Consider the following 14,588-nt stretch of genomic DNA (forward strand, 5'->3'; position numbering starts at 1 on the left):
AGTTGCAAAAAGATGTAATGGTGAAATGGTGAGTTGAGGATTAACAGAAACATCTGGTTAGCTGTTCTTTCGCTTGTCTGCAAAAAATCTGAAATACTGAATGTAAAGTAATTCCAATGTAATTAAAAGGAAATATTTGCCCTATTTGTTGACGTCTGGCACCATGAATCACGCCAAACTTTGATGTTAACACTATGCTGTATATGTGGAGAAGGGGCTTACTGATCATGCAGTAGGGGGGAGGGGGGCTGGCAGTGTGCTGTGTGCATGTGGGGAGTGGGCTAACAGGGGATTGCAGTGGTGTGTGTGTTGGGTGGGGGGCATTGTGCTGTATATAGACGTGAGGGGAGAGAAAGGCAGCTCAAACAATAGAGGAATGTTATGTATATGTACATGTTATAAGTATATAACATTGTAAAAAAGAATGCAGTCTAAATGTTATTGTATTACAGTAAATTTCTGTGGGAAACACTGAAACAACATTAAAAGAAAAAATATCTTAATATGCTAGTAAGAGGGCAAACGGTGTTTCAAATGCTTTCCAACTTCTTGGTAAGGGAACATGCATTCTCCAAAACCATGTGAATATACCACATCCCTCAAACCATTTAAAATTAACTGAGCTTTTTTATATCAGGTGCAAGAGGTTTGCAGAGCAGGTATTCACATTTGGAAGCAAGTGTGAAACTGCCTTTGTGAGTGTAGGCTTTAGAAATTGGAAAAAGGCTCTCTTCAGGTTTTCAGGACGTGCAAAAAGTCAGTTACATATGCATGCCATGAACATCTGTGCTCAAATGGGAACACTGTAGCTTCACAGCTTTCTTCAGCTGTTGCCAGACAACAGGAGGAAGCAAGGTATGGATTACTGAAGATGACGATGTGACGTCAGCACCACTGTGATGTGCCAAACATTGACCCCCTCAATGTTTAGCACAAAGTTACGCCCATGGTTGTCACATTCACTAAATTGGGTGTTCATGTTGTCCACCCACCCAGCAGGGTGACAATGATACCCCATCAGTCAATCAGAGCTAAAAAGTAAAGAGGAGACCTTCCATGGGTGTCTGTAGTGCAGGAGGTAGAGCAGGTCATCTACTGATGGGAAGATTGTTGGTTTGATCCCTGGCTTCCCTAGTGTCCATGCCAAAAGTCCTTTGGCAAGTGACTGCACTTACATCCATCTAACAGTACAGGCTCACCAGGTTCTGAGGTAGCTGTTCACAAAATGTTGCATCCTATCTAAAGATTCTTTACAAATTTACATTTGAAACATTATTCTTAAAACATTTGACCCGTATAAAGTATTAAAGACATCAAATTATCTTTTTCAACTGAACAGAAGATGACAAAAACGGAAAAAAAACAAAACAGAGGCAAAACAACATGGTGCACAAACTCTTGAAAGGGCACCTTAATGTCACAGAGTACATGGTGTGCATTATTATTAAGTAGGCATTAATGAGAAGAACTTAAAGACATGGCATGCTTAATTTCTTAAGAAGCATAAAAATAGAGCAATCTTTATCCAGAAGTTGAAATTATGCTTGTGCCTAAACCATTGTACAAAAACCTCAAAAATCTTAGAGTGCATGAGGCTGTTAGTGTCATGGCCCTGGGTCTGGTGTCCCAGTGTCCATGTGTTTTTGAGTGTGGTTAATATTTCTTGGTTTTGTATCAGTTGGGATTGTTGTGCTTATGTTACTTTTCAGTCTCTAGGTTTTGGACAGTGTTTATTGGGTTAAAAGGATATTAAGTTATATATAGCTATAAATTAGATTAGGTTCACTGAGTGTCAGGGTCTGTGGTGGCAGACTTGAGTAGTGAGAGAGAGGACCCAAACGCAGGACTGTGATGAAGAACAGTGACTTTATTTCCAGTGAAATGAAGAATAACTATTCACAAAACTCAGCACTATGGCTCCCATGGGGATTCTCCTTGAATTCCCTCTAGTGATGTGTCATGAGCAGAAGAGCTGACTGAGATCGAGTGAGAGCCAGCTCCCCACTTTTTTTTTAAACAAGGTTTGTTGTGTTGCCACAGTATTTAACTGTCTTCCCTCATATGTCATGGTCCTGGGTCATTTTGACCCAGCGTTTTGTGTTTCCTTTTGGTATCACCTTGTGTTTTGTGTTAATTCTGATTTTGGTATTAGTTCTTAGCGTTTGGTTCTTGTGTTTAGTGCTTGAGTGTTTTTATCAGCCCTACCTGTGTCTGTCCTCTGTGCTCTGTTCGTATCCCTGAGTTTGTGTTGTAAAACAGTCTGTGAGTTTCCTGTTTTACTTTGTAGGTTTGTGTCTCGTTATGCCCATTAGTTCCAGCTGTGTCCCCTCCTGTGTGCCATTTCCTGATTACCTGGTGTGTGTATTTATACTGTGTGTCTGCCTGTGCTCCTCGTCACGTCGTCTGTGTTCATTCACTATGTTCCTCTGCATCTCTCTGTCCAGCCTTCCTCATCCGCCATCTCTGAGTTTCTCCCGCTGACCTTATGTTCCAGGTTTGTTTGTTAGTTTTACCCAGTTTAGGGTTATGTTCAGTTCTGCCCTCACCTCTGTTATTTTCACTGTAAATAAACCTCCACTCGCATCTCCATCACCGTCTGCATCTTGGGTCCTCATTAGTGATGGGTAGATGAGGCCTCGTGAAGCGTTTCAGCACATTCCCCAAACTGCATCGATACTGTGTCGACACAGTGTTGCTGTTTTGCTCCATACTGACACCTGCTGGACCTTAAATATCATTGCAGGCAACTTACTTGAGACTCACAACAGACACTGATTCAATGACCTAGTCATACTTGTACACTGTAAGGTATTGTATTTTCCATGGAATCATTTTATATCTTTTATATTGCAAATATTGTAGACATCTTTAAAATATATTGTGAATGACATTAAGTGAAAATTAAAATGAAAGTATTGTGAATGTAATATTACCCATTTGACTCAGAGTTTATTATAAATTTCTATTCAGAAAAATAGGTTTATCCAATGTTTTTGCATTCAGTCTATTGCGTTTTTTTTTTTTTTTTTACACCATTTCCCCAGCTTTGGAAAACTCACAGGCACAGATGAAGCTGGGGTAAACAAAAACTGTAAAGCCAGGTGGAAAAAGTTCTGATAAGATGTCTTCCTTTTCCCCCAGTACCTTAAAGGATCATCTGATCTTGGAATGTTTCTCTCCGACACTCTCCACAATACTAAGGGGTTGGCAGTCCCTTATAATAGAATTCAGGCCTGCCTGGTCCAGAACAATCTTCCTAGATGCTTAATTTCCAAAAAAATAAAACACATATTAATAAAAAAAAAATGATGATAAAGCCATTCAGTGTCTATATAGGCCTACCAGTGTTCATTCTCGGTGTGTTTGTCTCCTCATTTTCATGTTTGGCTCTGTAATGCCTCTGTAACACTGAGGAGGTGCTTTTGTTTGTGTAAGAAACGCAGAGCAGATGCGACATTTAACCTGCATAAAATGAAATAAATAATTTACACTGCAAGTCACATTGCTGTTTTTCCTATTCTGATAGATTACACTGAAACAAAGACAGACAAACAGTTACCTTATTTGCAGTGAAAAGATCAAAATGATCCCACACAGCAGAAACATTTCTTTTTCTTTCGGGCTCCGTTTTGTTTTTGGAGAGATGTGTATTTTTTTAATTTTTTTTTTTATCTTTGCGAGAGTAATTTTGTGTGTTTTTTGGTGGCGACTCGTTCCGTTGGCAGACACGGATGCGGTACCTTTTAAACACAGTTTGGCGCGTTGGCAATGAGCGATACAGCAGCTGTATCGATCACGTGACTTTTTCTTAAAGCGACGCACGCACCGATACAGGCATCGCTAGGTGAGCTTGATACAAGCGTCAGTGCATCAGTGTTGCTGGACCCATCACTAGTCCTCATTTATTCTGCCACACGACTGCTGCCCCAGTCGTGGCAGTACAACACGACCAGCATGGATCCAGCGGACTCACGTTTAGTTTCAGTGGGGAATTATCTCGCGCAGTTGTGGAATTACTATGGGAGGATAATCCACGCTGCGGACCCCTACAAGAGGCAGCTGGAGGTAGTTTTCTTTAATCATTTTTTGTCGTCCACTGCCTCCACTGTCACTTTCCTGGACATTAATGGACCAAAATGCATAATAACAGCTCTGAGAGCGAGGCTGAACTTTTGAACTGTTTGACATGGGCGGTCCTGGGAAGGAAGATTCAGCTGCCCTTCTGGAGGCACTCGCCGTTTGGTGTTCTCGGCGTCAGCAGTATTTTCACCAAGGTTTGTGGCCAAATCACTCGATCCACTTTTAAAGAAGAAATGCTACTCTCGCCATCATCACCCTACCACGCTTCCTCTCACTCCTGTGGTATTGACGGGAGCGGTTGTCATTTCCACCCCGCAGCAGGAGCAGCCGCAACAGAGTTCTACCTCCTTTCCTTCAGGCACCCCTGCTTCCTCTTCCACAAGGAAGCAACAATCGTGCCGCCAGCGCATCATTCCGCAACCCGAGTTTGGGACTACAGCGCGCCCGGCTGTGGTGAGTGTAAAGGACACTGATCAGGTTGTTTCTGACTTACGGACTTTGTACTCAGGGGCTGAGTGTTTTGTGATAGGGGACAGTACTCCTAGTGATTTCCCTACTTCACCTGCTCCACTTCTGTCAGTGCAACCTGTTCAGCCACCAATTCAGTCAGCTACTCAGCTATCATCACCACTAGAGTCACTACAACCCACATTTCAGTCCATGGCTCAGTCAGTAGCCCAGTTAATGGCTCAGTCAGTCTTCACTCGCCCCTCTTCAAGAGGCTGTGTCTACACCGCCCTTTTTGTACTGTTTTCCGAGCGCTCACACTGCAAAAACTCAAAATCTTACCAAGAGTATTTGTCTTATTTCTAGTCAAAATTATCTCATTACACTTAAAATAAGACAGAATCAGCTAAAGGGCAACATTTCAGTAAGCTAAAGGAACTTGTTTCAAGACAGTAAATCTTAAAACTAGAAAAAAAAACTAGACAATTTTCACTTGTTTCATTGGCAGATTTTTTTCACTTATTTCAAGCTAAAATATCTTGTATTAAGTAAAAAAAAATCTGATTTACTGTTTAAGTACACTTTTTTCAAATTGCTTGGTCTTGTAATTTTCCAATAAAAACAGTTCATGCTTTGTGCAGAGAAAGTCCTTTAATAAATGTCCGGCAGCTATATATATATATCTATATATAGATAGATAGATGGATAGATATCTATATATTGTGGAATTACAGGGATTATTTCACATAACCATCATCTTTATCATTGCATTAATTATCATTTCATCCAAGCATTTATTGAAGTTGCTGGCATTATGTTATAATTTGTATTACAGGTGTTATCATAATCACATATTAACATGTTTATTACAGGTGCAGTTATAACCACTTAAATCGTTGAGTTAAATCTATAATCATAAAAGCTTATATGGTGAGTATATTATTACAGTAAAATAGTAGCTGAGCAAAGGCCTGAATGTATTCAGCTTCTTGTTGCATTTGAGTTTGCCTAGTAACAGGTGACAGAAGATGGGCCAAAGAGGAGGACAAGTCCATGGGGACCTCATCACCATATTTGGAAAAGGATGCCAGAAAGGGGAACTCCTGTCTCTGTAGTTATCTCTTAAAATTGATCATTGTCTGTAGAAGAGGCAAATAATGTTCTTAAGATGCAAATTATGTGCTTGTAAACGCATGAGGGGGCGTCATAATACCCTGATATTATAAAAGCAATCTGAAGTGTATTTTTGGGTGGGGATTTACAACTGATGGTTTCCAGTTTACATCTCCCCACGCTGCGTGTATTCATTAAAAATCAATTGTTTGATCGACCTTTTCTGGACCATCATTGTTTTACTCTCGTCCTCAATTTCGGACCCGTAACAATATATATTAAAAAAAAATAGAGAGAGAGAGAGAGAGAGAGAGGAGGAAGGACAGGAAGGATCCTGTCTATCCCGCAATATACGCTCTCCTTATCAATCTTGCACCTTCCGCAATGGGTTGCTCGCGTATACGAACGGACAGGACATGGCTGCGACAGACTTCCCAAATCCACCTTCGCTTTTATAGTCGTGGTCTCTCATCTTGATTACACGAAGTAATTTACTATTACTACTCTAAAATATGAATTACATCTGAAATAATCAAATATATGTAATAGAATGATTACTAGTACATTTCCCTTTTTTTCGGAAATGACCTGTATGTATCTGTATGAAATCAATAAAAGAATCAAATACTGCATTATCTTTAGTTACATTGATAATATTTATTTATGGCAAAACTGGAGAAATATCGCTGTTGCTTTCGTATAAATGAAGCGGACATACCTGAGTGGCCGCGATCTAATCCTGTTTACATAAAGTAAACCTGCTCCCGAGCAGGTTTACGCTTACGGATCTGTTGCTATGACAGCAAGTCCCGGATGAGCTTCGGAGAACCGAACGATCCAAGATCACGCGAAATCGTCAACAATCAAATCCGGCTAACTTACTTAGCGAGGTACGAAGAACGGACCCCTGCACTGAGGACATACTGTTTGGCTGCTGAGTTTGGTTCTGTTTCTGTTCTGTGAATTTGTTTGAACTTACACTTCTAGCCTGTGTGTAATGACCCTAATGTTGGGGTCATGGATTTGACACCTTAACGTTTAGAAAGTGGGGATACATGCTCCTGGTGAGCATAAGATTTCTGATAACAGCTTGGCATCTCAGTTCTAAATTAAATTAGTCATAATTTGAAAAATATTTTAATGTATAATTTGACTTCTAAGGTACACGCAACAAGGCTGAGAAGACTAGGGGATGGTTTACTGCATACTATAAAAACACAATCCTTAATCTTTGGTCTTCAACCTGTATCTTTCTGTTCTTGCTTTAGAGTCTCTGTTCATTGACTCGTACTTTGGGAATCACCCTTTGTGGTACTGGGGAGAAAATGGTAAAGCGCAAGAGACTACAGCATTATACAAGCAATATATTTTGGCTGTGTGGATGCTGAAAAAGCACACTGACTGAAAAAGAAGTGCACATTTGGAGAAATTGTGCTGTAACTTCACAAATTGTGAAATTTTCTGTCTTTTCTTTGAGAGAAGAAAAACAGAAGTCATAAACTCTTTCATATTTGATATTATGTCAGTACACAGACATCATATGTTAAAAAGGTAAGCTTAACAGTTAAGGTACGGTCCTCCAGCCTGTACACACTTTGTGATTAGATGTAAGAGGACTGAAAAAAAAGTGTAATAATAAATGAAACCATTGAGTAATTTAATTTGAGTAATTAAGTTTGAGTTAATTGAGTAATTTGATTTATTCTGAATTGGAAAATTATTTTCTGTCCACAATTTTTGTGACTAACAGTCACTTCCAGGTGGCTGTTGTTGTAATTTGGTGATATATAGATAAAAGTGAATTGAAACTTCTGCTGTGCAGAAGGGTCCCCTCATGGGCAATCTGCAATCACACAAAAGAACCGGGTGTTTGTAGGTTAGTTTTAAAATAACCTGCAAACACCCGGTGAGTCTTTTGAACATAACATACTGCAATATGGAGAAACGCACTCTGATCAAACACCAAGATGGGGTTGCTCATGTCTTATAAGCTTTGACCAAACTCACAGACAAAGAAAATTCTTCAACACATCACATGTGTCTATACCTTCAGTTCAGCTCATCCCTACAACCTTCCCTTTCACAGAGAGAGAGTCACGGCCCTGTTTTCTACTCAGCCATGACCTAGAGATTTTCCTCCCAAATCCTCCCTGATAAGCAGAAGGAGCCTCACCATCTGTTTAATGTCTCATATGAACTTACAATGGCCCCACTGTGTGTGTGTGCGTGTGTGTGATAGAGCATAAGGCCCATTTGTTGTGCTATTCTACATGTATATAACTAAGTGGCAAGTGATATTACTATTACTGAAGTGATCAATTCATAGAATAAAGACATTTTCACTATGAGAACAACTTAAATTTCATCATAACCCTCACTGGAGAAAAGGTAGTTTTGAAATTTAAATGAAATTACAATTGTTGTACATTACTCTAAAATCAGTGTTGTGAGAGTGACTTTAGGATCACAACCTGATTTAAAACAGAATCTAACATCAACATTCTTGCCTGGAAATAGCTCTAGGATATTAAGAGAATATGGCAAATGAGATCATAGGATGTACTTTAAAATGGGATCTTCTCGTTTCATTGGAACAGTAAAGCACCATAACAAAGAATAGGTGGACCTATCACCGCTGTGGACTTTTCATGTTTTGCCTGCAGACTCAGGGCTGCTAGTTTCCTCATAGAATTTTCTTATTTTGGTGACTTTTCCTTTTTTTTTCCTTTTTCCATAAAACATTTCTTTCAGTCATCTGTGTTAATCAGTGCTATATGTGACTAATATCAAGTCGCCTCCTGCAGGAGATTGCAGCTCTTCCACAGATGGAAAAACCTAAAATGAAGAATAAAATTATTATTTCTTATCGGATGTTTTTATCTTTCATTTGTCCTAAAGTCACATGGTCATATCTGTCTGTGTCAACGTCAAGTCAACGTTTGATACAGACAGATGTTTCCTGCTGTGTGGATCAGTCTGCTCACCGTTCAGTCACACTGGTGCAGCTGATCGTGGTGTCCTCAGGTTCACTGTACTGTATCTCACAGCTAGGGGGCGACAAACAACAAAGCTCAGGCTCATTCATACAAACAGAATATCTGCAACATCAGCAGCAGCAGTCAGAGGGACTGTGAGCTTGTGATGAGGTCTTACCTGGTGGAGCTGTACTCAGGGAGCCTCAGGTCACTCAGAGACCTGCTGGAGTTTCCACACAGACCCTCCACAGATGAACCAGCAGGTCCTGCACAGGATCAGGACAGAATGAGTCAGATCAGCATCAATATTCAAACTGGACAAACACAGAAGAATAAATAACAGCACAGTTTACAGTTTACATTACATGAATTAATCTTTTAATTTTCTGTACCTTCTAAGTGGATCTGTGCGGTGGCGCCATCAAAGAAGACAGAGATGTTGAGGTTGGAGAGCGACAGCTTGGCAGTGACTCCAGTTTGGTCCTTAGAGAGCTGCACACCATTAACCAGCTGAGGTGAGCTGTTGAGGGTCAGCGTGGAGTTGTCCAGCTGCATCACAGCAGAGACAAAGTGGAGGAAACACTGAGTGAAACATGTCAAACACACAAACAGGCTGATTTCACAGCAACAACCACTGAGTTCAGCAGCTCTGAAAGAACTGCTTCTAACAGCCCTGAGAAGAAAGATCCCTCATCGTGTCTCTGTGTCATCACAGCTTTTCTTTGAAACACAAAGATTACATATTTACATGTTATTGCCTTGACAATGCTGCAGCGGAACAAAGCTGCAGTTGTGGAGGACTGCGGTCTCATTACACATGAGACTGAAGCAGGTTTCTGGAGAGTTGATCACTGTACCAGGTCGATACATCTGACCTGATGATGGAAGGAATTAAAACACTCACAGATCACTGACTCGTTTAACAACTGTGAGCACAAACATCACTGTAACATTCAAATAGTTCAATTTTACAAAATCCCAAAGTCGAGTTTGGAGCTTTAGATTTACTTACCTGAGTGTCTGCATCCACTGATGTCTAACAAACATTGAGATGAATAAAGAGAATTCACTGTATCGACTGTGGTTCCACCGACCTGAAGCTCAAACTCCTGGACAGAAACAAACACAATCAATGTTACGACCACAAAGCAGAGACAACGATGTTTGTGTTAGAAAGTATTTAATGTAGTATTTAAACATTAACAGATATGTACAGTTATTTAAAGACACTCAGAGACTCACCGCAGGATCAGGGACAAATGTGAAAAACTCCACAGCTGTTTGTGTCCCAAAGTGATACAGCTCCAAACCAAACTGTAACGAGCAAACAGAAAAGTTTCAGACACAGTCGGGAAGTTTCCTCTAAAAGCTTTTACAAAAGTGTTTGATGTGATAAAACCTCAAATTTTATTTTTGGTTTTCAGTGTTTGTACAATTAATTTGAGGTAAAACTGTGAAAAGTGACACCAGTCAGATTTAACTGTGTGATACAGAAACACTCACATAAGAGAAAGATATCCAAAAATAGCATTCCAAACTGTGTTTAATGGTAGGTAAACTTTCATAAATGAAATTCTCATCATCAGAGGAAGGTTGTAGAAATGTCCTAAAGTAAAATCTTTTTGCGCCCACTGAACGCTCCACAATACAGTCGCCTCCAGTTTCAGGACTGAAAAAGCCGTTGAAACAGACGGTAACATTTCCAGATGTCATGTTCACCTGTGGAAAATCAGAGACACAACGAGTCAAACATCAACATCTTTTGTGCTTTGAGTCATTTACAGCTGAACTGTTGGTGTCAGAGCTGCTCAGGTTTCAGTCAGAGCTCTCGCTCTGCTTCAGGAAGCTGCATCAGCTGATGTTCACATACTCAGCATCACTGCAGAGGACATTAATGAGACTCTGAGCTTAAAGCCAGCTGCCCTCTGAGGGCCTGAACCCGGGAACAGAGAGTGTGTGACCTTCATGAACTGCTGATGTTCACTCAGTCTGCAAACATGATCTCTGCCACAGGTGGAGACTAAACAGCAACAGTGATGGAAACACAAAGATCTGCTACAACATCAGGCTTCATCCTACTCACATAGAGCTGCTCGTACTTCTGTCCATAATACGTGATGGGACATGAGCTGATGTTCACCACTGAAGACTCAGTGAATGTCTCCTGAGCACCTGAAGACACAGAGACACATGAGAGCTGTGAGCTACAGTCTGTTAGCTGGTTGGACAAACAGGGAGAGCTGCAGGCTGAAACACTGACTTCATGAATGGATTAAACAGTGTTTGTTCACCAATCACTGTAAAACTTTACTATGACATCATCAGTTAGCTGTTCTTGAAAACAAAGATAGCAGGGAACGACAGCTTGATAAGACTTCTGGATGCTGAAGGAAATACAATTGCAAAGATAAGAAGCTGAATTGAAAAGATCAAACTTTTCACTCTGACTGTTGTGAAAAGTAATTAATTTTTTTAAAATAATTTTTATGATCAGTAATTTTGATATTATCAATGTTGTTTTGGTTGATCGCAGTAATTAGGAACAGTTGGGTCACGTGGGCTTGGGTGGTGCTAGGTGATTGATTATGTAGAATATAATTTCTGCACATCAGTATGAGTTGAAGTTCATTGAATAAATCCTTTCTCATGTCTTAAGTACTGTCAGAGTAGCAGTAGTTGTGGTAGTGTTAGCTGTCAGTAAACAAAGCCTGACCTCGACGTCCCAGTGACATTTTGTTTGCTTATTTTTATTTTTCATTCACAAATTTAATAAGGAGATAATCAATTATTCAACTTTAACTGTATTTATTGATTTCATGAATAATATGAACACAAATTATGCTGTTTGTGATCCATCTGGTTTGTTGTTGTTTTCTGTGTAAATCTGAACGTGTGTTTTCTCTGGAGCAGAGCTCTGATTGGAGGATGTTGAGGGTTGAAGATGGAGGAGCAGATTGTTGTTTGTTTTCTTTGAGTTATTGTTTTTGTTTATTTGGTTCTTTGTTTTACTTTAATGTTAAATAATAATTTAAAATTGTGGGAAAAAGATGAAAGTTTGCTGACGATGTCAGATTATTTGTACTTAAAGCTTTCTTCATCGTCCCTCTTATGTTGTTGTACTCGAGTATTGTGAGGACACTTTCAAAATGGCTGCCAGGTGTGTGTGTTTACCTGTCAGTGTTACGAGAGTACACAGGAATAGCAGAGGGCGGAGCATGTTGGAGAGAACCAATCAGCTGACAGATACCTGAAACACAAACACTTTGAGAAAGCTGCACAAAATTCTAACATTTATACTCAGTGTTGTAAATTGTTATACAAACAAAGAGAAAACAAATGTTTTTATTCTTCTCCATCCATCTGTGAAAAATGAGTCGTCACATTGACATTTGACTGATTTGCTCTCTTAACTGCAACAAAACACAATTTTCTATAAAGTTTAATTTCACAAATGTAAAGTGTAAATCCTTCTCCATCCAGAGAATTAAGTATGATCATCTGTTGTAAACTGGTTTGTATTAAGTTCACTTCATTGTGTTGTTTGGACTCATCAAACCCAACATTATCTCCTTTTAGCTCACAGAGTTCAGTATTTGCCTCGAGCTTAAACATGAACATGAGCTGTGTTTCTGTGTAAAACCAACCTGTGCTGTGTTTGTGATTCTGCTGAAAACAAGAAGACAAAAATCAGTTATTGAAGTGTTTAATGTGTCAAATTATACACAAACACACTCTGTCACAGCAGTGATACAAAGACAAACTTATAGATGACATAAAACATTATCAGCTCTATATAATATCACACATTAACAACATAAAATCACTTTATTCTGTAACAACACAAAAACCCTGTCAGTGTTTTTGTGTCCACTGAGCAATGTTGTCAGTGTCATGTGACCCACTCACACATTCATCAAACTGTGTTCGGACTCTTTGTCAGCTTTGACGTGTTCACAGGTTTCTGTCATCAGGACCTGAGCAGCAGCTTTCTTTAGCTCTGAAGGTTAAATAAAGGTGGGCGTGTCTTCAGCCCGAGGCGTTCGGGGCTCCAGAGTAAAAATAAATGTTTATAAAGTAAAGATGTGTTCAGGCGTCACAGTTTATCTGGGCACAAGTCACACTCAGGTCTCTGACCAGACTACCCAATCATCACCAACCAATCACAGCGCTGCGTTCCTCCGACAGCACCTGTAAGCTGACAGTGTTGATTGGTCCAAGTCTGACAAACTGGTGTTTGCTGACCAGCTGAAGCTCATCAGCGATGGACATAAGAAGCTTTATTAAGAAGAAAAGTGAGGGAGGAGCAGGAGGGCGAGTCAGCAGCTTGTTGGAAATTCACCAAATTATTCCAGCAATGCAAAGCTGGCTTTACTTTATGTGTCAGTCAGAGTTTATTTATACAGCACGTTTAAAGCAGCCTGTTGACCAAAGTGCTGTAGAAGTTATACAAATATACACTGTATAAAAACAGGCAGTAAATCAACAATAAATAATAAATCAGATAAAACAAGTAAATAAAAGTGTGAGTGCATAAAAAGCCAGGATATTGAGCTCAGCTGGAGCTGAAAGTAAGCGAGGTTCCTGACAGGAAACACTAACAGACCAACAGCACTGTCGTATCCATGTAACAGGTTGGAGGCCCAAATAAAATGTTTCTGTTTTAGTTTAGTTCAGTTTGAGGAAGTTTGTCTCCAACAATGATAAATTAGACAAACATTCAAATCTATTCTCTGTGGAGCTTTGTGCTCCAAGCACATCAGGAAAGGATCTCCTGATGTCAGTAAGAACAGGAGGAATGATGACCACCAGCCCCAAAACACTCAGCTCAGCTTTTAACATCTGGATAAAACACTAAACGTCAGCTTTCACACCTTCATCTGTGTGTGATGTGTTTGTTGTGCAGTCTGTTAACAGTCCTAACACTGATGTGTTGTTCAGCTCTGACATGTGTCCACTGAGCCGTCCTGATGTGTTACAAGAGGCAGAGCAAGAGTCCAGGTGTGCAGCTCGTCTTACCTGCAGCTCTGATGGAGGATGAGGAGGATGAAGGCTGCTGCTCAGGAGGCTCTCTGGTGATTCTTCTGTTGGTGTCTCTGTGAAGAGGACGCTGCTCTCTCCGTCCGTCTCTCTTTATGTGGATCCTGGAGAGCGGGGTTGGAGGTGGAGTCCACGGTGGAGACACCTGATGGGAACCTCCCACTGATGGATGCTTATTCAGCCTCTTCTTACACAAACAGGACAACAGCAACAGGAAACACTGAAATAAGTTTGTTACTGTGGGATTCAAAGATATTCAACAATAATGCTGTTCATGTCTTCTTAAAGCTCTTTGTCCTGTTAACAGCTGTGATACAACTGAGTCTACATTTTGTCTCACACTCTTCATGACTGTAGTGTTATGTCAAAAGACATTTGGCCTCACCCAATGACGCATTTAATGCAAAGACATGCACATTTTTAAAATTCTGTTCTGGCACTTTGACAGCTTTCATGTCCACATCAGGACCTGGGCAGCAGCATTCTTCAGCCCTGAAGATGCCTTAAAGGTTAAGTCACATGATGCAGCACGGGTTCCTGGAAATCGATGTGCTATGTGTGGTCCATCATGAACTCGTACAGCTCCCCTTTATGAGTCTGTGTTGTCATTTTACTAGTTAACCAAGTAAGAATGTTTAATATTAAACTCACAGCAGAAGTTAACGTGTTTCACAGCCTGACACAAACAGTTTGAGCCTCTCTCTGTGGTTTTCTCCTTCATAATAAACATGATCCTCCATTTGGATCATATCATGTTTTATATCAGGGGCGACTCCATAATGATTAATGTGATGTTGACCCCATGAATCTTTCACATAGACAGAGTCAGAGTTTCAGTTTCACTCATGTTGAACGTGTGTTGTTGTGGAGGCAGCTGTGACTATGGGCCCTTTAAAGAAACAGCTCACATTTCAACATTAACACAACATTACTGAC

The 14,588-nt window shown here is 40.1% G+C and overlaps 2 protein-coding genes across 5 annotated transcripts; one reads left to right on the plus strand and one right to left on the minus strand.

Moving 5' to 3' along the window:
• The first annotated feature begins 3,829 nt into the window (after window positions 1-3,829).
• On the plus strand, window positions 3,830-9,366 carry LOC120435678. Of its 3 annotated transcripts, XM_039605516.1 has the most exons (3): window positions 3,830-4,274; window positions 4,399-4,533; window positions 9,016-9,366. In XM_039605516.1, the coding sequence occupies exons 1-3, from the start codon at window positions 4,187-4,189 to the stop codon at window positions 9,132-9,134; spliced, it is 342 nt and encodes a 113-aa protein (XP_039461450.1). In that variant the 5' UTR covers window positions 3,830-4,186; the 3' UTR covers window positions 9,135-9,366. The 3 variants fall into 3 exon arrangements, with proteins under 3 accessions (XP_039461450.1, XP_039461446.1, XP_039461443.1); XM_039605512.1 differs by having other exon boundaries at window positions 3,830-4,533; XM_039605509.1 differs by lacking the exon at window positions 9,016-9,366 and having other exon boundaries at window positions 4,399-4,944.
• LOC120435667 lies at window positions 9,032-14,216 on the minus strand. Of its 2 annotated transcripts, none has more exons than XM_039605500.1 (9): window positions 13,632-14,216; window positions 12,260-12,278; window positions 11,787-11,862; window positions 10,699-10,787; window positions 10,119-10,334; window positions 9,858-9,929; window positions 9,628-9,724; window positions 9,364-9,490; window positions 9,032-9,164 (listed from the first exon to the last, which is right to left on the minus strand). In XM_039605500.1, the coding sequence occupies exons 3-9, from the start codon at window positions 11,830-11,832 to the stop codon at window positions 9,146-9,148; spliced, it is 666 nt and encodes a 221-aa protein (XP_039461434.1). In that variant the 5' UTR covers window positions 11,833-11,862; window positions 12,260-12,278; window positions 13,632-14,216; the 3' UTR covers window positions 9,032-9,145. The 2 variants fall into 2 exon arrangements, with proteins under 2 accessions (XP_039461434.1, XP_039461432.1); XM_039605498.1 differs by having other exon boundaries at window positions 12,260-12,281; window positions 13,632-14,210.
• Between the last annotated feature and the right edge of the window lie 372 nt (window positions 14,217-14,588).

The sequence above is a fragment of the Oreochromis aureus genome, linkage group 3 (genome assembly GCF_013358895.1).
Source record: "Oreochromis aureus strain Israel breed Guangdong linkage group 3, ZZ_aureus, whole genome shotgun sequence".
In the NCBI taxonomy this organism is placed as follows: Eukaryota; Metazoa; Chordata; class Actinopteri; order Cichliformes; family Cichlidae; genus Oreochromis; species Oreochromis aureus.

Bases quoted from the DNA above. Each gene is read 5' to 3' on its own strand.
- LOC120435667 (XM_039605500.1), bottom strand. From the start codon at position 11,832: ATGCTCCGCCCTCTGCTATTCCTGTGTACTCTCGTAACACTGACAG. The intron at 9,930-10,118 runs GTGAGTGTTTCT...TGCTCGTTACAG, and splicing joins TTTGGATATCTTTCTCTTAT to TTTGGTTTGGAGCTGTATCA. The intron at 9,725-9,857 runs GTGAGTCTCTGA...GTTTCTGTCCAG, and splicing joins CATTTGTCCCTGATCCTGCG to GAGTTTGAGCTTCAGGTCGG.
- LOC120435678 (XM_039605509.1), top strand. From the start codon at position 4,137: ATGCATAATAACAGCTCTGAGAGCGAGGCTGAACTTTTGAACTGTTTG. The intron at 4,275-4,398 runs GTTTGTGGCCAA...TCCACCCCGCAG, and splicing joins TCAGCAGTATTTTCACCAAG to CAGGAGCAGCCGCAACAGAG.